This window comes from Hyalella azteca, unplaced genomic scaffold (assembly GCF_000764305.2).
Source record: "Hyalella azteca isolate HAZT.00-mixed unplaced genomic scaffold, Hazt_2.0.2 contig12176, whole genome shotgun sequence".
Classification (NCBI taxonomy): Eukaryota; Metazoa; Arthropoda; class Malacostraca; order Amphipoda; family Hyalellidae; genus Hyalella; species Hyalella azteca.
The window spans coordinates 9,897-32,905 of NW_025942140.1; the positions used below are offsets into that span (position 1 = coordinate 9,897).

Here is a 23,009-nt window from a genome sequence, read left to right on the forward strand (position 1 = left end):
TACGCATTTAGCTAAGACTTGCGTACGAAAGTTTTGATAATGCCAAAATTAGGGTGTACTTACGTACCACATAACTTTTTTGTCATAAGTACAAAAAGTTACGAAGTTTCGATAATCCGGCCCCAGGTACGTACAGCTTTGTGCCGTAAAGCTTTGTGCATGTACAGTTGTGTGCTCAGGATACAACAATTTTCTATGTTATTAAATTCTCGTTTTGTACAAAGGATATTATATCATTATTTTGTTCCTTGGTTATCAAAAACTTTTTTTACTCGGGTTACTGTATTGTTATCTTAGGAACTTGCCATTAAATGGTAATGCCGTTGTCAGATATGTGAAGGCCTGCAGTTCCTAAACGACTCAGTGAAGGCGGTGCACTGCAGCATCAGCCCCGACACGGTCGTCGTGAGCCAACACGGCGCCTGGAAGCTCTTTGGCTTTGATTTCTGCCTCACCAACTCAGCCGCTTCTGATGCCAAGGTTTTTTGTTATATTTTAATGGATATTATTAGAAATTGTCACATTTTGCACCAGAAATAGCCTTACGTTACTATTGGAAATTTTTAAAATTGGTACTTTTTTGGTGCAGATGCTCAGGTATATCTATAAATTTTAATGAATATGTCTCAAATGGTCACTTGTATCAACATCAAGGAAAAGTAAGACTATTATTTGAAATTAGGTATCTATTTGGTTATATATGAAGAGTTTGTAAGTTTATTTTTTTAATTGTTGTGTAAAGGTCCCGATGGTAGAAAGTCGGAACTTCTAAGATAATTAACTACACCAAGGTTGAGGAGAGGCTAAGATGCGACTGAAGAGTGTGAGGCAAGTCTATTGGTCTGGTGCTGGAGATGAACTGACAAGGGGCAAAACGACTATGACGAGGTTAACTCAAGAAAGAACTGTTTCTTAGGTGGATTGATTCAAGAAGTCAGACAATGATTTATCTCTGTTTTTTATGTTCATGTTTAAATATCAATTTCAATATATATAGGCCTACACTACACGATGATTCCTGTTCTTCTGGAACTGGTATAAACTCTCATAGTTTATATTCTGTGACTATTTTACAAGTTAATCTGATATAATTTTAAACAACTTCAATTTTTACAGCCGTCATGGCAGTTCCCCGAGTACCGCCCCTCCCTGCCGCCCCCCTGCCTGCCCCCCCTCGAGTACCTGGCCCCTGAGTGTATCCTGGACGAGGGGGGGAGCGTCGGCCCCCCTGCGGACATGTACAGTGTGGGGGTGCTGGTCACGGCCGTGTTCAACGCTGGCCGCCCTTACACCGCCCATAAAGGGGACATCGAGGGCTACAAGAAGGCGTGGCGGGAGGTTGGTGCTGTAGGAGGGGCGTGTAGGATTATAAGTAACCTACCTGTAACATTCATTACTCAGAAATAACAAATGTAACATCACTGCGTGGAATTATGGCTAATGTTATTGATCCTTACGATCGTGGAAGTTTGGGCCGTTATGTCCTGGGGCACTTTACCAATTTTTTTAGATCTTAGCATGTATTTATGTTGACTATCACTATATATATGTTATGATAGTTATAATTAGTTCTAAGTTAACGCTAGTAATAAGTAACTAAGTAGCTCTCTTACTCCCCCGTGCCCGTGTGCAGCTGGCGCGGGTGTCGGGACACCAGCTGACGGGTGTGCCAGAGCCGCTGCGTGATGACGTCCGTCGTCTGCTCAGCCCCACCCCCAGCACCCGCCCCACGCCCCACCACTTCAGCCAGCTTGGTTACTTCAGTGACTTGAGTGTGAAGACGCTGAGTTACCTGGACCAGCTCTTCCAGTGGGACAACGTCCAGAAGAGTCAGTTCTACAAGGGCCTTCCGCAGCTTATCCCGCAACTCCCACACAGGGTTGCTCTCCTGAGGGTGGTGCCGGCTGTGGTGCAGGAGACCGTCAACCCGTCGATGGTGCCCTTCGTGTTGCCCGTCGTGCTGCTGGTGGCCGAGCGAGCTACTGACGAGGAGTTCGTCAAGCACGTCTTGCCTCACCTCAAGCCCATCATGAGGCTCACTGAGCCCGTTCAGGTGCTGGTGCAGCTGATGCAGCAGATGAGCTTACTGCTGACGAAGACACCTGCTAGTGACGTGCGCAGTGATGTGTTACCACTGCTATACAGGGCGCTAGACACGGACACTTCGTCCCTGCAGGAGCTGTGTCTCGCAGCCCTGCCCGCCTGCGCTAGACACTTGGACAAAACTACCATGAAGACACATCTCCTACCAAGGATACAGAAGCTCTGTCTCTCCACTACTAACCTCTCGGTACGTGTGAGCTGCCTGGTGTGTGTGGGGCGCCTGCTGCCCCAGCTGGATAAGTGGCTCGTGCTGGACTCCGTCGTGCCCTTCGTGACGCAGCTACCGTCCAGGGAGGCTCCTGTCATCATGGCCGCTACGGGTATCCTGCAGGTATCCCTGACGTCCTCGTCGCTGGGGCTAACGAAGGAGGTGATGGCCACCAAGATCCTGCCCTTCCTGCTGCCGCTGTCCATCGAATCCTGCCTGTCCATCCAGCAGCACGCGACGCTCATGAAGCTCATCAGGGACATGGTGGACAAAGTCGAGGCTGAGCAAAAGGATAAACTTCAATACCTCAACTCCATCAAGGATGAACAGAAGACTTTGCACCAGATGATGCCTGACGCGTCCAGCTCAAAGCCCAGCATCCAGAGTGGCGGCCCAGACTCAGAGCTGGACTCTATGTTTGCTGGGCTGGGGCTGGGTCAATACGTGTCCCCCAGACACACGGGAGCGAAATCCCCTATCGTGTCCCCAGCTGGTCCCCCTCCTGGAGCAGATTCCTGTGGGACTCTTACTCCCTCCTCCGCCGATAAGTAAAGAACATTTGCTTGTTCATTTATTTTTTTTTTCTGTTCGGAATTCTTTAAATAATCTGAAGGTAAAAGTGATCCATTTTACGTCCAAGGTGACTTATTATTTTGGTGAGTTCAATCAATTGTTGGCTGCTTTGTTCAATGTTACGCATTAGTTCGCTGCTATTTACTTTATGAATATTACTCCCTGTTTACTGCGATGAAAATTATGAAAACTCAGTTAATAAAGTTCATGTGTTCGCAGGAGCAGCGGCCTGGTCCCCAAGAGCAACATCAGCCCCAAGGACCTTACGGGGATTCTGCCTGCCTCCCCTCTCCCTCCTCCTCCCCAATACCATCTCGCCAACACCTCCCTAACGTCCAACTCTTTCACCACCAACAGCAACTCCTTCACCAACAGCAGCAACTCCTTCACCAACAGCAGCAACTCCTTCACCAACAGCAATGCCTCCACTAACAGCAACTCTTTCACCAACAGCACTAAAGGCACTCCTGGACCCATGATCCTGAAAGCAACTGCCTCGTCTAACCTTACGAAAAATCCTGGAGGCTTGGCCGCCTTTGATGATCTCTTGCCTTCGCCGCCTACTAAGTCTTTGCCCATGGCTCAAATGAATGTCCAAGCCCAGACCCAAAATTGGGCGCCTACAGGGACCATGCAAGCACAAAATTGGGCAGCAACAGGAGGCATGCAAGCACAAAATTGGGGTTCGACTGGGACCATGCAAGCCCAGAACTGGGCCACGCCCAATTTCAATCAAGGCTTTGCAGTTAATAATATGAATTCCGCAGGTCCCGTGAACATGAATTCCATGAGTATCAATACCATGAATAACATGACTGTTAATATGAATAATTTGGGTGTGAATTCCATGAACAACATGGGCATGGGCTCTATGAACAACATGGCTATGCCGACCATGAATAACATGGGTATTAATTCGATGAATAACATGAGTATGAATGCAATAAATGTGATGAATTCTGCCATATTAACTCCCCGACAAAATGTGTCGGCGACCCAACAGAACCCGACGCCGGTAAAACCTCTGTCGTCGTCGGATATTTCCGACCTCTTGAGCTGAGATTTTTGGCTTTAATGTGCATGCAACCCGATATCTTTATGATGCAACCCGATATTTTTATGGTGCAACCAAACATTGATTTGGTACAACCCGATATTTTTATGGTGCAACCCGACATTTTTATTGCGCAACCCAATATTGATTTGGTGCAACCCAATTTTCTGGGACAAACATCGAACCTGAGCAGCTGCCTCCAAAGAACGGGGGGCATATTTAATTAAGTTCACTTCTTTCAATGTTAAATGATGAAGCTCAAGTTTGTATTAATCGTCTATCTTCTAATTAATCATGAATTTCGTAAATTTTCTATAATTTCGTACATTTTTCCTATATTTTTCTACTCCTCTATATTTTGACTGAGCAAAAGTGACCACGTAATATCAAGTTGAAATGTTTCTCGCTCTTGTGAGGGTGGCTTCATTGTGAACTATTCCTGACTAGGTGAACCTAGCGCATTCAGCACCTAGAAGATACTAGCGCATTCGGCACCTATAGGTGGACCTAGATCATCAGGCACCTAGAACTGCCTAGCGTATTAGGCATATAGAGGTAGAATTAGCTTATCAGGCACCTAGAATAACCTAGTTGTATATTAGGCACCTATGGGTGGATCTAGCATGTTAGGCAATTAGGTGGACCTAGATCACTAGGGGTGGCTAACCTGTTCCTTCAGATAAGAGCAAGCTAGTCGGACGTTATCTCTTGCTCTGATAAACCTTTAATGGATTTTTTGTCTATATAATAAATTCCGTTTATGTATGAACTTATATTTCACTATGAACAAATTCATAAAATTTCATCAATAGGTTTTTAATTACTTCTGCATTCGCCTCATTTTTAATCCAATCTCCTTCTTTTAATGATAATTGATGAAGCTGAACATAATTCAAACAATATTATCAAAGCTGCTTGAGTTTCTTGGACAAAGTCTTGCTCATTTGTGCTGATGTTCTTACGATGGTGTTTGCATTTCCTCTGAAATAAAATAGTGAATAGTATTGCTTTTTACTAGAACTATTTACTCGTGCTGCACTGAAATGAGCTGTAATTTGATTTTTAGTATGATAATAGTAATTTTACAACATGCTGTAATTTTTTATTAGCTTGAAGTTAACCCTTTAAATGAATCATTAATAAGCATTCTTGTCGATATTGCCGTGTGTGCGCTCGCAACTTCTCTGTGTGGACAAATGTATGATCGTCATCATTATGAAAGGGTGCGTACCGGTCATGGAAAACCTGGAAGGTCGTGGAATTTGATTTTTCATTTTCCAGGCCTGAAAAGTCATTGAATTTCATTTCAGGTCATGGAAAGTCATGTGTGGACAAATGTATGATCGTGTATGCTAGTGAACATCATTGGGGTCCGCCGTCCCGCAATGTTGGTGAATGCAGAAACATTCACCTTCAAGGATATCTTCTTCAATAATGATTTAGTTCATGTATGAAAATTAATGTTATTAAGGATATCAGAAAATAGCTAAACTTCTGTTGTGCAAACTGTTCGCTGTTGTGATTAACGTTTTGCAAAATTGTTGTGTTAATTTTCTGTTACGCTATTGGTTGTGCGAACTTGATATGCACACTTGCCGTTGTAAGTCACAGTGTGCAACGCTGGAAATTGAAATTTCACGATTTTTTCAGTTGTGCAATCTTCCTGTTGTGTAAACTTCCGTTGTGTAATTCTTATTGTGCAAACTGTTGTTGTGATGGCACTCTAGTGATAGTTTATTGTTGTATATGCGATTCTAAACGTCCGCTAATATCTATATTATGTGCACCGCTTAGCCCTCTTAATTTAATGCTATAAACTCCATAGCATTGTTGTGCTAACCGTATCGTTCCACGTGCTCTAAAAAAACAATTGAGACTTTGTTCAAATATTAATGCACTTTCTGTCATTATGTGGGTCACCCTGAACCATTTTGACGACGCCAAAGGGCGTATCCGTGCTACCGGTACTTCTTGGTATAAAAGTGGATCAGTATTTGGACAAAATGATCCAGTCATTTTCCTGGTGATACGTGACTCCATCCTTTATTTCTCTGAGACTGTCTCTATAATTCATAGTGTGTATATGGATACATTAATCATTTTATTTTAATATTGTATTTAATCGGTGCTTGGAAATGCTTTTTAGGATCAGTCTTTTGAATTGCTTCTTAATGGGCGACATTTTGTATTTTAATGGCAAAACCTGGGCTTGTTTTTCGCGATGAAAAATGAGAGTTTGAAGTCAGAAAAAACTTTCAATTTTTAATTCATAAAGTTATTCTTACCTGAAAAAGGATATTAAGCAATCCTGAAAGAGGATATATATAGAGTATGTACGTGTTTAGGGTACATTACATACGTAGAGATGTACGAGTCATGAGAATGTTAATGCTGTGGTCACGCAACATGTATATTTATATATGATGTATATTTATGTGTGTGTACATTATATGAGTATTTAGTACCTATAGGCTGCATGCAGCACATACGCCGTCAGGAGTCCTGAATAAATTACTTTGTATTTACTAATACATTTATTACTAATTAGACATTTAAAAAATAACAAATCTAAGAATTCCACGAATAATTTAGCAATAGATACATTAAACATTCCGGTATTTTGCCAGGGTTCAACATCTCTTAATTATTATTATTTGTATAGTGTTCATTTTTTTCTCACTATATTCATATGTGCATATTATAAAGCGTGATTAGGATTATTATATTTCAGGATTATTGTGAACGTCGACAGACCAAGATTTCAATATATATATAAAAGTCAACATTTATAATATTATCTATGTTTCATACCCAGCGCCATGATGACGTCATATATGAATAAGATGCATGGAACTGCCATGCAAAATTAATCTATACTATATATTGCATATTTACAGATATACTTATTCGAAATATGGTAGATTCAAACGATAAATGTTTTACACTGAAATTTATAAACTATATGACATGCAATAAATCTATAATAGATAATACAACACAATAGGCAAAAATGACGAAAAAATAACTATCGTTCTGCCATGTACAAAAGCTTTTGTACTTAATTAGAACATTTATATGAAAATATGGAAGATGTATAACGCTTACGTACGTACAAAGTAGCTCACATGCGCCCTGTATAAATATTGTACAGAGTACACATGAATACTTCTGTATTGTACACATGTGTGCTTCTGTATTGTTTCTGAATGTGCTAGAAAAATACATGGTGAGGTGTCGTGAGGCACTGAGGTGTCGTGAGGCACTGAGGTGTCGTGAGGCACTGAGGTGTCGTGAGGCACTGAAATATCCTGCACGACTGCTAGGTCCCATCAACTAGTACTAGTATTAACTAGAATCTTCACTAGGCGCTGATGCACTGAACTAGTTCTAGTAGAACGCCTGTATATTATTATACATACAAAATACATGCAGACTACACAATAATTTAATTCGAATATTAAATTATTCTAAGCATAAATAGCGTGGATTTTTACGTACAATTTAACAATCAGTACGTAACCTCTCGGTCAAATTGGTAACGTAGAATAATAACGTACAAATTTAACTTAAAAAATACGTACAATATAAAGTTATACGAAGTTAGAATTGTAATTTCTAACGCTAATCTAATTTCTTAACAACTTTTAATCAGGTTATATATTGGACGCTTTGACATTGTTTCAAGGTTGCCATCAATGTGAATAGTACGAAGAATGTACAGGAAGTACAATCTAATGATTTCAAAACCATTAAAACGCATACAAAATGCGTCATCGTTGCGTATGTAATCTAAGCTACACGAATATAATATCTGCTACAGTATACCTGCATTAATAGGGAAATTACCGAATTAATTCAACAGTTACTCAATGGTGTCACTCAATTTTTCTGATCACTTCCAACAGTGAGCCAACTGAACATTATTCAACACATATTGAATAATGAAACTCGTGTTCACAGATATTCACTAAGGAATATTTTCCTGAATTCCGGCGCAGTGTTTGTTTGTGAAATAAAGTTAGGGTTTTTTACGTTAACGCAAGGAATCCTGATTGCTGTTTCGTACACCGAGGAGGGATTGTTGCCTGAAGGAAGATTGCTGTCCGAAGGGAGATTGTTACTAGAGGAAGGATTGCTGCCCGAAGGAAGATTGTTACTAGAGGAAGGATTGCTGCTCGAGAGGAGATAATTCCTCAAGGGAAGATTGTTACTCGAGGCGAGATTGTTCTCGGAGGAGATTTGGGTCTCTGATCCGAAACTGTAGGTGGGGAGAAAGTTACGTCGTGGAGTCGACAACAAAAATTGGTTCTGACCCTCCAACTCATTTTGCGCGGACCCCTGCGAAGGAGTTGCTGGGTTCAAAATGCCTAAAGGTTGGGGTTCCGTAGAACCCAACGAAGAAGAAATGTTGTAAATTTGGGGCTCGTTTTTTGCAGGATTAGGCAAAGCGGAAACGCCTATAGTTTTTGGGCGTTTGTTGGTCGGAGCAGGAACGCTAACGGGTTTCGGTTGCAAAGTACCAGAAGAAGTAGCTGCCGCCCGGTTGAGAACGCCCAGCAGATCCTGGACGGATAGACCCGACGGGTCCCTGATAGTGATGATGCCGTTCTGACGTCGGGTTTTATCCACTATCGCCACTCGAACCCCTCCGTCCGGGGCTTGATCCCCAAAAGAAACCCCGATGTTTGGCGAAGAATTCCTCCTATTTTCTTTGTAAAACTCGAGATCCGATGCTCGGGTCGGAGAAGCGGGAGGCTTGTTCTTCATTTGAACTCCTTTGGCGCGTTGAATTTTGTGTTGACGGCGAATTTTACTGGCAGATGATTGGGGACGACGTCGTTTTTGGTAGATTTCGTGGGGCGAAGTGGACAAATCGTCAAAAAATCGGCCGTAATCTGCTCTGTTTCGGTCATCGCCAGCGGAGGACGATAAGTCGTTTTCCGACCTCGAAACCTCGATGGTGTAGCGTAGACCTGACGACTCATCATCTTCGGCCAAATAAAGTCTATAAAGACTGAGCATGGATTCGCTTTTGACTGGCAGGAGGAACATCATTTGTTCTTCCCCTTCTTCACTATTCTTGTGGTCTAACCTGTCGAGGTCGCTCATGGACAGCGAAGAAACGCGATGCTTCCTCGAAAGAGTCCCTTCATGATTATCTTCCTCAAGGAAACGGTTTTTCAGTCTAGGTTTCCCTGCCTGCAAGTCTGTACTATGAAGAGAATTAGTTGGGTAGTATTTTTTCTCTGTGTTCCGCTGCATGCTGTATTTTTTCTCAAGAGTATCGCTATCAAAAGCCAAGTTGTCGAACCCTGCATGAGGCCGAGAACACTGCCTGAGCATCGGAGGCTTCTTGGCAGAATACGTGATATTCTGTTGGTTCATTTCCAAGATAACATCTGCTCCGTGATTTCTAGGAGGAATTCGTGGAGGTGATTTATAATTATTAGGCAAAACTCGAGAACCGAGAGCCTCCGGGGGTAACTCTGCTGGAGGTCTTCGAACAAGACTTCTTGGTGGTTTTCGTGGACGACAAAGAACCAAAGTGTCGTCATCTTTGGCACGTGATCCGCAACTGAGAACCTCGCTAGAGCTTGAGAACGACGAAGAACTGTAGCTCTGTTGACGCAGACAAGGGTTCCTAGCTTGCATTTGGTAGAAGTCGATGCTAGAACCTGAGGTTCTTGGGTCGTGGAACTCAAAATCGTCATTTGCGACCGTCGTCACGGACGGGCAACGGGCTTCGTCGTTCAGGAACCCGTCACTGAAAGACGACGTCGAACCGAACGTCTCGGACAGAGTGGCGTAAATGTGGTCTTCTTTGACCGAGCTGTCGATCGTCGAGGTCTGCAAAATCAACGAAAAATTAATTCATTTTGAATGAGTTGTCGATCATCGATGTCTGCAAAGCAACGTGAAGTAATCAAAATAAATTAAATTATTCAAAATTACTTTATAATATTACTACAAAATTACTTCATTAATATTAGTCAAAATTACTTCATATTGAGTACCATTACCAAGAAGTAAATGTGAATAAATGTAATGCAAGTTTCGATGAATATTCCCATGAGCTTTCGGAATAATGAATAAATAAAGGGTGAAAAATAACTATTAAATCCCTAGCTTCTGATGTTGGAATTGAAGCGTTATGTTATGTTCTTGAGGAATATACTTCTTGGCAGGATCAAGGAAAAAAAAAGATTGATAAATTCTGCCGGATATTATCGAGCATTTTCCTGTTAAAAAGAAAAAATGAAAAAGAAGATGGAAATATGATAAAGATGATAATAAATTATGTAAATAATGTTTATATAGATAAAAAACAAAGATCACAATCGCAAAAACTATAGATGTTCAGAAACAAACACAATAACAATTGACAATTAAACACAATAATTAAATAATAATTAGAATTAACAAATGTAAGCACGAAATATACGGATTATAAAAGTTCCGTAACAAACAAAAAAAAAATAAGAAATTAGGCCAAAATAAATAAATACATTGACGCTATGTAAATGCAAAACAAGAAATTAACGGAGTTTTTACGTTGTTGTTGGGGTGGGAGTAGAGTTGGTCCCTGTTGTTATTGAGGGACGTTAGGGAGTTGTTGAGGTCCCTGCAGTAGTAGGGAGCGTTGTACGGCACGTGCTCCCTACCCGACGACGCGCTGCTCCCTAAAAGGCGGAGGTCTCTAAACCGCGGACTGGGATCCTCCGTCCGCACGGTGTCACTCGCTCCTGGTCAGCGGAACTTGCGTCAACGATCCCAAAATGTTTTGTTAGCTCTAAACCTAATAAAAATTTCCTGAAATTTTTTTGTTAAGTCTTACAAATTCATTTACATGAATGAGCCCAAATTTTTTTTTTTTTTTGTCCCCTAAAATGACGATAATTTTTTTTTTAATTTTTGCATTTCTACACAATTGGAAAATATTATATTTTTCTGGATTTAAATCGTTTAACAGAATTTTTTCAGTGTAAATAAGAATTTCAATAACCTTAATTAAAAATAAATTATCATACGCGATCACAAATAGATATTGTTGAGAAATTCATTGTAGTGAAAATGAAGGCAAATTTGACTACCGTAAATCCTGCCATTTAAACGAATATTCACAATAACCTGTTATTTTTGTAAGTAAGACTAATAAAATGATAAATCAATGAAATTTTTATTAATTACCGGTTTATTAAAATTTTTAATATATACAAATACGAACCTTTGCGGTATGTTCGGGGATTGAAGAGGGGAGGAGGGTGAGGAGCGTCGCTGGGGAGAGAGAGGAGGGAAGAGAAGAGGGAGCCGTTGGTCAGGGGGAAGAGCTTAGCCTCGTCTCTGGGGAAGAGCCGGAATGGCGCCTCCCCATCTGGGGGATAGAATTGGAATAAATACCCCCAAACTAAATTAATAATAAATAAATAAGTGAAATAAATATCCCAAACTAAATTAATAATAAATAAATAAATGAAATAAATATCCCAAACTAAATCAATAATAAATAAATAAATGAAATAAATATCCCCCCCAAACTAAATTAATATTTAATGAATAAAATTAAATAAATATCCCCAAACTATAAAGAGAAAGCGTCATCATATATTCTCCAGGGCTTTTATTTACTATAAATTACACATTGAAATTCATTATGAAAATTATGACAAAAAAAAAACGAAAAAATTCTTATGAAATCAGCGACGATTTGATTTTTTTAAAATAATTAATCAATCACCAGGAGGTTCTTTAAAAGAGAATTAAAGTAATACGAAATATTAATAAAAATAGCGAAATATTTCCGCTTTATTTTCAAGTTGAGCGCAGCAAGTCGCAATAAAACATTGATAATAATTAATAAACGCAATAAAAAATTAATATTCTATGCGTCGTGAAAGTCAATGCATTTGTTCATTAGAATATTAAAAACAATTTAAAACTTAGAAAGAAAATTTTCATGCAATTATTTTGTTTTAGTTTTTCTTGGTTTTTGTAAGGTTTGCTTGACGAATGTAGTGGCACGAAATATATATGAACACTCGTTTAAAAACACGCGTTTTTAGCATGCTTTAGAGTAGGCCTACTGTTATTTTTCAGACCAGCATTTGAACATGTTTATTATTATACCTCGTAACGTGCCTTTAAACAGGCCTGTACTGCTGTACACCTGCCTTTGAACAAGCCTTTACACGTGCCTTCAAGTGGACCGTTTCAGTCAAAAAAAACTTTTTTATTTACGGACGGATCGTTTTGAAACTTGGTACACATATGTAAAACAGAAATCGATGACTTTTTTGTTCCTGTGAATTTTTCGAAAAAAAAAGAAAGAAAACGTGAAATTGATAGAAAATGGCTAAAAAAGAGGGTACTGTAGAAATCTATCTCCTCATTCATTAAACATGCTACGACATCGAGAGACAGCTCATTAGATTTGTAACGAACATATCTAAAATCCAACCGACCATTTTCTTGAATTTCGAATTTGTTCGGGAGGGAGGGGGGATTTTCCAAAATTTTCCCAAAAGTTGCAAATTTTCCCCTACCCTGACCCTCTTTTTCCAGTATATAATCCAAACTATAACGAAATCGAAAAAAAATGATTTGATGGTTTCTAGAGATTTTTCTTACAAATCGAATGGTATATCTCTCATTGCTGTAGCTTGGAAATCATAGGAGATAGATTTCTAAGGTGCAAAACTTAAATTTTTCAGGAGAGCCGAAAAACTGAAATTTGTCATCATTGAAGGTATAAGTTTTATTTGCACTTCGACGGCTGTCGTGAACGAACAAATTAACGCACAAAAATGGTTTTGGACTCATTAGATGCGCATCTTTTGGACCTTTAAAATTATACTAAAAACCGGAAAAGCCACAATTTTAGATTTTTGACCGAAACGGTCCCCTTAAACAGGCCTTTAAAAACGTGCCTTTAAATAGGCCTCTGAACAGGCATTTACACGTGCCTTTAAATAGGCCTCTAAACAGGCCTTAACACGTGCCTTTAAACAAGCCTTTACACGTGCCTTTAAACAGGCCTTTACACGTGCCTTTAAAGTCACGCCCCTCGGGGGGCGCTGGGGGGCGGGCACCCCTGCAGCAGGCAGCAGTAGCCGCCCCCCTGAAGGTGACGTCACTGAGCAGCAGCAGCAGCGGCAGCAGCAGCCCCTCAGCAGCACTCAGCCAAGCACTTCGACGGCTGTCGTGAACGAACAGATTAACGCACAAAAATGGTTTTGGGCTCATTAGATGCGCATTTTTTGGACCTCTGTAATGATACTGAAAAACGGAAAAGCCACAATTTCAGATTTTTGACCGAAACGGTCCCCTTAATTAAACAGGCATTTACACGTGCCTTTAAATAGGCCTCTAAACAGGCATTTACACGTGCCTTTAAATAGGCCTCTAAACATGCCTTTACACGTGCCTTTAAACATGCCTTTACACGTGCCTTTAAACAGGCCTTTACACGTGCCTTTAAAGTCACGCCCCTCGGGGGGCGGTGGGGGGCGGGCGCCCCTGCAGCAGGCAGCAGTAGCCGCCCCCCTGAAGGTGACGTCACTGAGCAGCAGCAGCAGCGGCAGCAGCAGCCCCTCAGCAGCACTCAGCCACAGCAGCAGGTGCTCGTAGGGCAGGGGGGGCAGCAGGCGGGGGGTGAACGTCCCTAGCGCCACTAGGGTCTGTAATAATAAATAATTAATTAATTAAATTGAAGTTTTAAACGTATACCTATTTAATTAATTTTATTAATTTATTTAATTAAAAATTAATAAACTACTTTTTAATTTAATTTATTAAAGATTCAACATGTAATTGATGGAAGTGTTAAATGTTAATACTGATTTATTCAATTTAATTTACTTATTTAATAATAATTTGATAATAATGTGCAATTAATACACGTGTTAACTAGGACGGAGGGAGGTTCTTCCCTGCAAACAATGACACACAATCTCACATCTGCCAGGCCAGGTCACTGTTTCCGCATTCATAAACATCATTACACTTGTAAATGATGTCACTTGGAAACTAACATCGCGCGAACTCGTTTCTGAGGCGGCAACCGCCAGTTCAGCGGGTCCCACTGAGGCAGCAACCGCCAGTTCAGCGGGTCCCACTGAGGCGGCAACCGCCAGTTCAGCGGGTCCCACTGAGGCAGCAACCGCCAGTACAGCGGGTCCCACTGAGTGGGCGCCTAATTTTCTTTCCATGTTGGAGAGAGCAAGGCTGCGTCTAGAGAAAGTTTTCTTTCGCAGGGAAAGAAAGAAAGCTCGAGAAGAATTGAGCGCCTATCGATCTCCGGCGAAGAGAAGGAAAGGTGAGAGCGAAAGCCGTTCACGTAACACGCAGGATCAGCACACAAAATTTATTGCATTGAGACAAATAAAAATTAAAATAGAAAAAGAATTTATTAATTGTATAAATGGAAATTGAAATTTCTCCCTATGAAATTATAGGCACAGTTTTATACAAATGTAAAATGTATATTTGTTGAAAAAAATTACGTTTGAAATATTGACGTTTTATCGATACAATGAATGGCGCGGCACAAAATTCATCGCACGAATTCCATACGAATATTCAGTTCCCAGATGTGAAAGCGGATCAAAAAGAAAGCAAAATTATCTCCGGTTCATGAGCGGCCAGCGATGCTTTTTAGACCCAAATTTCCGTGATTTTTGAGCAGGACTTAAAAGCGAACAAAATTCGGCGCATCACGCGCGATATTGCGTGCACCACCGCAACGTACGCGCGCGTGGTTGATTGCGTGGGCGTGGTGACCACTGACCACGTGGCTGTGGTTGTGGTGTGGTTGTGGTGACGTAAAATACTGACCGTCATGACGTGGTGGTGGTTACAATAGCGGCTGTGGTTGTGGTTACAATAGCGGCTGTGGTTGTGGTTACAATAGCTACTGTGGTGACAATGACAAATATTTGAATGCAACCAAGTTATTTATTTAACATCAACATCGATGATTTACGTAGCTTTCATTCATCTTGAGCTTAACTAAATTAACTAAATTTAACTCTTTATAAGCAGCGGATATTTTGGAATAAATTGAAACACAATTTTTGTAAAGAAACATAACATTTAAATATTGATACTGATAGTAGATCAAATTCAATATTTTTATCCGCGTAAAACAATATACGGTTAACGCAGGAATTTAAAAGCAAAGACAATACCAAAAAAATTTACCATATCTTTATAAGAGAAAACGTTTCGGAGTCCAGCTCCATCGTCAGTTCATAACACAAAGTTTAGTTCAGAAGAACTTCAGTCCTAGAAATACAAATACAATCAATTAGTAAAGTAAAATGCACTGTCAGGTTTCAAAGCGGAAAATAAATGAATAAGACATGAAATTAACGCTAGTAAACGGCCAATCTATTTACTATTTCAAGAGGGAAGGAGCTAAAAGCGGCATTAAGACTTGACTTCTGCTTGAATATATACAGGGATTCTAAAATTCGTATGAGCTGCCGATGGAGCTGCACTCCGAAACGTTTTCTCTTATAAAGATATGGTGAGATTTTGTGGTATTGTTTTTGCTTGTAAATTACTGGTTAACTTGCGATTCAAGCAAACAAGTGATTTTAATACAATATACGGTATGTCGTCTACCTTGCTCAGTAATTATGCAGCACATGAGCATATGACCATTCAAACAGATAATTTTATTAACTTTATTGACAAGTTGTGAATAAAAATCTATTGATTCACGTGTAAAAAACTGGATGCTAATATTGAAAGAGATATACGAGACAAATTCTTAATTGGCCGAGCCATGGGTGTGATGATATTATATGATATTATAAGATGATATATGATAATATAAGATCATGTGTAATGATATAAGATCATATAAGATAATAGAGGATTTTATATGATATTATAAGATCATATAGGTATTTTAATCAACATGATATCATAATATTCTGGCTGACGAGGTATGAACTATATGAGCCTTCATTGAAGAGAAATCATACCTCACCATTTACACCGAAAGGCATAAATCAGGAATTTTCACCTCGAGGAATGTAGGACAATTGCCATGTCGAGGCATGAACATTCCCACGCAGCCGCCCCAAACAAAGACTCGTCAATCATTAGTGAAACTAGCGTGGGAAGTTCCCCTCAGCCCTTCAGTCCCCTCAGTCCCCTCAATCTACTCAGGCCCCTCAATCAACTTCAGTCCCCTCAGACCCTCAGTCCCCTCAATCTACTCAGGCCCCTCAATCTACTCAGGCCCCTCAATCTACTCAGGCCCCTCAATCTACTTCAGTCCCCTCAGACCCTCAGTCCCCTCAATCTACTCAGGCCCCTCAATCTACTCAGGCCCCTCAATCTACTCAGGCCCCTCAATCTACTCAGGCCCCTCAATCTACTTCAGTCCCCTCAGACCCTCAGTTCCCTCAATCTACTCAGGCCCCTCAATCAACTTCAGTCCCCTCAGACCCTCAGTCCCCTCAATCTACTCAATCCCCACAGTCCCCTCAATCCCCTCAGTCCCCTCAATCCACTCAGCCCCCTCAATACCCCCAGTTCCCCCAATGCCCTCAATCTACTCAGAACTTCAATCAACTCAGTCCCCTCAATACCTTCAGTCCCTTCAATCCACTCAGTCCCCTTAATCCATCCAGTCTTCTCAATCCAATCAGTCTTCTCAGTCCCCAGAACTCTTCACTTCCCTCAGTTCCCTCAATCCCCTCAGTTTCCTGAATCCACCGAGTTTTTCTGTCCATCAATCGCCCCCTTTCCCCCCAATCCCCCAATCTCTTACATCCCCTCACCGTACTCAATCCCCTCGAAAATACGTCAGCGGAATATTTTCTTCAAAACTCATCATTTAAGAAAATTTTTAATAAATCAGAGCTAAGAGATGGGCAAAGAAACGGCCTGTGAAATGGGCCATAATCGAGTTAGGAGAAATTGATTAAAATTTATTTATTTGGGCAATTTAATAAAATAATGGAAGTCAACAAATAAATATAACGGAAGTTAATATAATTAAAACAAATTCATGGCGCTACGGAAAAGCGACGTTTGCGGTTTAAGAAGAAATGTGAACTGGGGGAACTTGTTGAGATTTGGCATCGATGAATTACTGGATGAAGGTGAATATGAATAATTACTGGATGGAATCCCCCCTCTCTTATTAGAGGGGGAGGAGGCCAGGGGATGCATTAGGTGAAGAGGGAAAAATAGGGAATAGGAATTTGAGAGATTTCGAAGCTTGGAACGTGGAATGATAATGTCAGAACTGTCAGAACTCTTGATTTTAAGAACTAAAATAAACATGGAAGAAAATCTATTGAAGGTAAAATTTTAGAAAGCAGGAACTCAAAAAGTAACGAATTTTAGAAAGTAACTAGATAGTTAGAACTCTAGAAGACCAGAACTCTAGAACTAGTGCCAGCAGCAGTTGTACGGCATTACCGACAACCTTGACCTGCCGTGAGCGCTGGAGGAGGCCGCGTACGATGCGTCGTGCCTCCATCACCATTACCATCACCACCACCATCACCATCACCACCACCACCATCATTACTATCACCTCCAACACCCTCACCACCTCCAGCACCATCATCACCACCACTTTCACTGCCACTATCATCACCATCATCTCTCTCATCAAAAAACATCACTAAGATCATCATTATGACCATCATCACCACGAATGCCATCACCATCACCACCACCACAATCACCACTTCACCATATCGCAGCCAAGAAACAGTTGTTACAAAGCGCGCGCAAATTTCACTATAAATGCTTTAGTTTTGGACGAAAAAAAACAATGTTTTACGCTTTCGCCGCATTTGAATTAAATTTCTGCAGGTCTTTGGATAAAAAAAATGCAAAATGATTTTTTTTGAAAATTGGTGATAATAAATTGAATTAGTTTAATGAATTGAATTAGTTTATTCATTACAAAAATTTGAATACGTATACTTTTGAATTATTATACTAGAATATATTAAAATATTAGAACTAGAAAAAGAATTTATTTACAGGTGCCGACGTATTCATCAGATGAATTCGATTTCTAATTCACCCAGAACGAGGATAGCATCTTAATATGAATAAATAAAGGTTATTCAGAGTCATTTCGCATTCCAGGCGTGATATTCTAAGCTATTATCAAATAAAACATTTCAACATGCGAAGTTCATAAACATAGAAATCTCATTAACATACAACTCATTAACATGCAAAGCTCATTAACATGCAACTCCAGCTCACCAGCAAGGTCACCACCCAGCAACACATCACTTATTCATGTTAACGTGAATTATGCATACGTGAACACGTGGTGCATGTTAACATGGCATTCATTTTTACATTCGCTGGGCCACAGCTATAAACTAAACACCAGGGGACACGGCTATAAACTAAAAAAACTGCGCTGCAACTTCTCCACGCGACAAAATTTCTTCTCGCTTCGAATCACCGACATGTGGAACAGCCTCCCAGCAACTCATTAACATGCAACTCATTAACTCGCAAGTCGTGCTCACCAGCAAGGTTACCACCCAGCAACACATTACTTATTCATGTTAACATGAATTATGCATACGTGAACACATGGTGCATGTTAACATGGCTTTAATATTCACATTCGCTGGGCATATCAACATGTTTATAACAAGGCAACATACACGCCTATGTTCTCATGTGGCTATGTGGATTATAAGAATAATATGTTATTTTGACATGCCCATGCAGGGGCGGGGTATGAGGGTATGAGGTGGGGTGCCCACATGCCCATGCAGGGGCAGGGTATGAGGGTATGAGGTGGGGTGCCCACATGCCCATGCAGGGGCAGGGTATGAGGGTATGAGGTGGGGTGCCCACATGCCCATGCAGGGGCGGGGTATGAGGGTATGAGGTGGGGTGCCCACATGCCCATGCAGGGGCGGGGTATGAGGGTATGAGGTGGGGTGCCCACATGCCCATGCAGGGGCAGGGTATGAGGGTATGAGGTGGGGTGCCCACATGCCCATGCAGGGGCAGGGTATGAGGGTATGAGGTGGGGTGCCCACATGCCCATGCAGGGGCGGGGTATGAGGGTATGAGGTGGGGTGCCCACATGCCCATGCAGGGGCGGGGTATGAGGGTATGAGGTGGGGTGCCCACATGCCCATGCAGGGGCAGGGTATGAGGGTATGAGGTGGGGTGCCCACATGCCCATGCAGGGGCAGGGTATGAGGGTATGAGGTGGGGTGCCCACATGCCCATGCAGGGGCGGGGTATGAGGGTATGAGGTGGGGTGCCCACATGCCCATGCAGGGGCGGGGTATGAGGGTATGAGGTGGGGTGCCCACATGCCCATGCAGGGGCAGGGTATGAGGGTATGAGGTGGGGTGCCCACATGCCCATGCAGGGGCAGGGTATGAGGGTATGAGGTGGGGTGCCCACATGCCCATGCAGGGGCGGGGTATGAGGGTATGAGGTGGGGTGCCCACATGCCCATGCAGGGGCGGGGTATGAGGGTATGAGGTGGGGTGCCCACATGCCCATGCAGGGGCAGGGTATGAGGGTATGAGGTGGGGTGCCCACATGCCCATGCAGGGGCAGGGTATGAGGGTATGAGGTGGGGTGCCCACATGCCCATGCAGGGGCGGGGTATGAGGGTATGAGGTGGGGTGCCCACATGCCCATGCAGGGGCGGGGTATGAGGGTATGAGGTGGGGTGCCCACATGCCCATGCAGGGGCAGGGTATGAGGGTATGAGGTGGGGTGCCCACATGCCCATGCAGGGGCAGGGTATGAGGGTATGAGGTGGGGTGCCCACATGCCCATGCAGGGGCGGGGTATGAGGGTATGAGGTGGGGTGCCCACATGCCCATGCAGGGGCGGGGTATGAGGGTATGAGGTGGGGTGCCCACATGCCCATGCAGGGGCAGGGTATGAGGGTATGAGGTGGGGTGCCCACATGCCCATGCAGGGGCAGGGTATGAGGGTATGAGGTGGGGTGCCCACATGCCCATGCAGGGGCGGGGTATGAGGGTATGAGGTGGGGTGCCCACATGCCCATGCAGGGGCGGNGCAATTTTTATAGGCTTTTTCATATAACATAATATGAATAAAATGACATCTAACGATTTCTATTTCACCGTCGAGAAAATTTTTATCAACTGCACTTAGACCTGAAGTTGATGATTCAGTTATAAGTTGAATAGAGCAGAAATTGTAACTCTCTTACCGTTATTGCGGTTTCTAATTTAGGCATATTTGATATTTTAAGAGTGATTGAATAATTTATACATATTATTTTCGTATATTATTTTCGAAAAACAAAGATTGATATACTCCTATATTGATAATTATATCAAATTGCAATAAATTTAAAATACGTGAGATCTCACTATATAAATATATTAGAAATATCAACGCTTTTAATACGCATGTTGCGTATAGGGAGCGTATCTCCAACTGCGCTCACACGCTGCGCAGTCGAGCGCGTCAGGTCGTGCGTAAGTGCGTTCAACGGGGCACGGCGCATGCGCATACGCGGTCCATAACATCGCGACAGCTTCTGATTAGGATTACCAGAAGCTGGGGCGACTCTAAATTTTGTTAGGGAATTAGCATGTCATCAATGAAATGTTAGTAATTAAACATTAATTTATAATTTTAACGTTCCAAACTGCATTGGAGCTCAATGCATTGCATGGTCACTTGACAATCAGATTTTCTATTTTATAAATTAAAGATTAACTATAAAGTTCTATTTCATTCAATAATTTAGATCAACCCATACTCGAGTTACGTGTCAACCACCTCGTTGGTAAGCAAGGAAAATAAAGGAAATTAAAATATGTCAAAAGTCTGTAAAAGTTAACCTTTCGTCTACGGATACATTGACCGTCAAATGCTATTCGTAAATAAATGTACGAATAGTTGCCATTCATTCATAAATATACGAATACATTAACAGTCGTCAATGCTATTCGTACCTACAGGCCGGGTAACGAGAGTTACCTTTGGTAGACAGAAGGTTAACCATTTGATGGTAACGAGAGTTATTTTTGGTAGACAGAAGGTTAACCCTTTGCTGGTAACGAGAGTTACCTTTGGTAGACAGAAGGTTAACCATTTGATGGTAACGAGAGTTATTTTTGGTAGACAGAAGGTTAACCCTTTGCTGGTAACGAGAGTTACCTTTGGTAGACAGAAGGTTAACCATTTGATGGTAACGAGAGTTATTTTTGGTAGACAGAGGGTTAACCCTTTGCTGGTAACGAGGGTTACCATCGGCACACAAAAGGTTTAAAAAAACAAAGTACTCACGAGATACGGCAGGTGGTTGATGAGACAAGCGAGCAGCACCACGCAGATGGTGGTGCGCCATCTGAAGTCACTGCCACCAGCTGGAGCACAGCTGGAAGTCCTCAGCACTCCAGGTCTAGTAGCTGCTGGAGCTGGAAGCAAGTCTGTGGTGGATGAAGCAGTCCTCATCCCCCTTCCACCACCGGGGCCCATGGATGAGGTGGAAGAGGCTCTAGAGGGTAGCACTTTACTGCCGTGGCTGCTGACGGTGTTGGTGGATGAGGGTGGCAAAGGTCTTTTGGTGGAAGACGTGGAAGAAGTCGTGTTCGTGGCCCCTGTAGCTCCCAAGTCCATTAAGTCCACATCAGATGAGCAGCATCCCCTGCTGGTCTGTACCACGGCGATGCTGAGAACACCGCCTAACAGGAACACTCCGTAAACAGCCAACATGAACAGTGCCAGGCGTATATGCAGCACATGAGGTAATGTGGCGCAGTGAGGGAAATATGAGGGGTCCTGAGGTCTTGCCATGAGGGCGGCAACACCAAGAAGTGATGCCATGGCGGCCAAGACCCCTAAATGGTAACGTAGCTGATGCCTGCGGACGCTGAACCTGTACCGGTATGGCCAGTGGCAAGTCAGGGCTCGATCAGCCAGTAGTGACGCCACAGTGGCAAACTGCAGGCTACGAGTGGCGTTAAGACTCCACACTAGTGCGCCACAAACGCCATCTAGTTCTGGCTGGAGCAAACTCAGTAGTGCGTAAGCGAAAACCTGCAGGGCCATCACCAGCTCCTGGGAGGTGATGGCCACAAGGAAGAGGTCCACTGAGACCCAATGGCGTCTGTAGGAGTGGAACACCCCCAGCACCCACGCACTCCCCAGCAACACCAAGGGCGCAGCAGCACACTGCCCGATCCAGCTGTAGGTGATTGAGGGCATCATCGCTAGGGCGATACTAGTTTTCTGCAGGAATCGTCCTGGATAAAAAGACCTTTTGGTTTTCAGTAGGAATCATCATGATGAAAGGACCTCTTAGTTTTCTGTAGGAATCATCTTGGATAAAAGGACCTCCTAGTTGTCTGTAGGAAACATCTTGGATGAAATGACCTCCTAGTTGTCTGTAGGAATCATCTCTGATGAAAGGACCTCCTAGTTTTCTGTAGCAATCATCACGTAGAAATGCCTTTCGAGTTTCAGATGAAGACAAATTTTACTTGGTCGCACAGCATCTCGCGCTTCATACAGCGGCTGAAGACTCTAGTTTTGTCCTGGTCCAAGTTACCCTAGACGTGGCTTCACAGATTTTAGCATCATAATTTGGGGCAAAATCCTATTAGTTTTGTATAGTGATCAGCTTCTAGTTACGTATTTTGTATGGTGAACACCATCTAGTTACGTATAGTCACCATGGTGCAGGCAGAGCCTAACCATACACTAGCACTTCGATTATCCGGCGGTGTGGATGATGCATCTGTTGGGAGGAAAAATTAAATTTTTGATTATTTGCTCTAGTTGACTTTGAAAACTTTAAAAATCAAAATTATTATCCACATGAAAATTTGAAACATAGTCAACGATTAACGGAAATTTTCCTTGTTACTCGACACAAGTTATAATGTAGAGATAATTCAATTATCAAAAGGTATAGCTAAAGGTTGAGAGAAAATCTTTTTCACTTTGGATGGTAAATGTCATAAACTTATAAATAACATAAATGATAAATGTCAATGAACTAGTTTATGTTCTTCATCAACCTAGGTTATCGCCAGACATATGATTATTTTTATATTTATA

At 42.1% G+C, this 23,009-nt stretch overlaps 2 protein-coding genes across 4 annotated transcripts in view; one reads left to right on the plus strand and one right to left on the minus strand.

Moving 5' to 3' along the window:
• Positions 1 to 4,998, plus strand: part of LOC108671839 (SCY1-like protein 2) — an 11,017-nt gene extending 6,019 nt beyond the window's left edge. Inside the window, exons 6-10 of one of the 3 annotated variants that reach the window (XM_047883168.1) lie at positions 331 to 480; positions 1,117 to 1,338; positions 1,634 to 2,859; positions 3,104 to 3,269; positions 3,327 to 4,998. In XM_047883168.1, coding sequence (XP_047739124.1) covers positions 331 to 480; positions 1,117 to 1,338; positions 1,634 to 2,859; positions 3,104 to 3,269; positions 3,327 to 3,944 — 2,382 coding nt within the window. In that variant the 3' untranslated portion in view covers positions 3,945 to 4,998. Of the gene's footprint in view, positions 1 to 330; positions 481 to 1,116; positions 1,339 to 1,633; positions 2,860 to 3,103 lie in introns of all 3 variants that reach the window. The other 2 variants (XM_047883169.1, XM_018159434.2) reach the window with 2 other exon arrangements.
• A 1,189-nt stretch (positions 4,999 to 6,187) lies between these two features.
• LOC108671838 lies at positions 6,188 to 22,686 on the minus strand. Its single transcript, XM_047883171.1, has 5 exons — positions 21,234 to 22,686; positions 13,408 to 13,612; positions 11,164 to 11,310; positions 10,491 to 10,681; positions 6,188 to 9,785 (listed from the first exon to the last, which is right to left on the minus strand). Exons 1-5 carry the CDS (start codon positions 22,155 to 22,157, stop codon positions 7,893 to 7,895), a joined length of 3,360 nt encoding a protein of 1,119 aa, XP_047739127.1. The 5' UTR covers positions 22,158 to 22,686; the 3' UTR covers positions 6,188 to 7,892.
• Between the last annotated feature and the right edge of the window lie 323 nt (positions 22,687 to 23,009).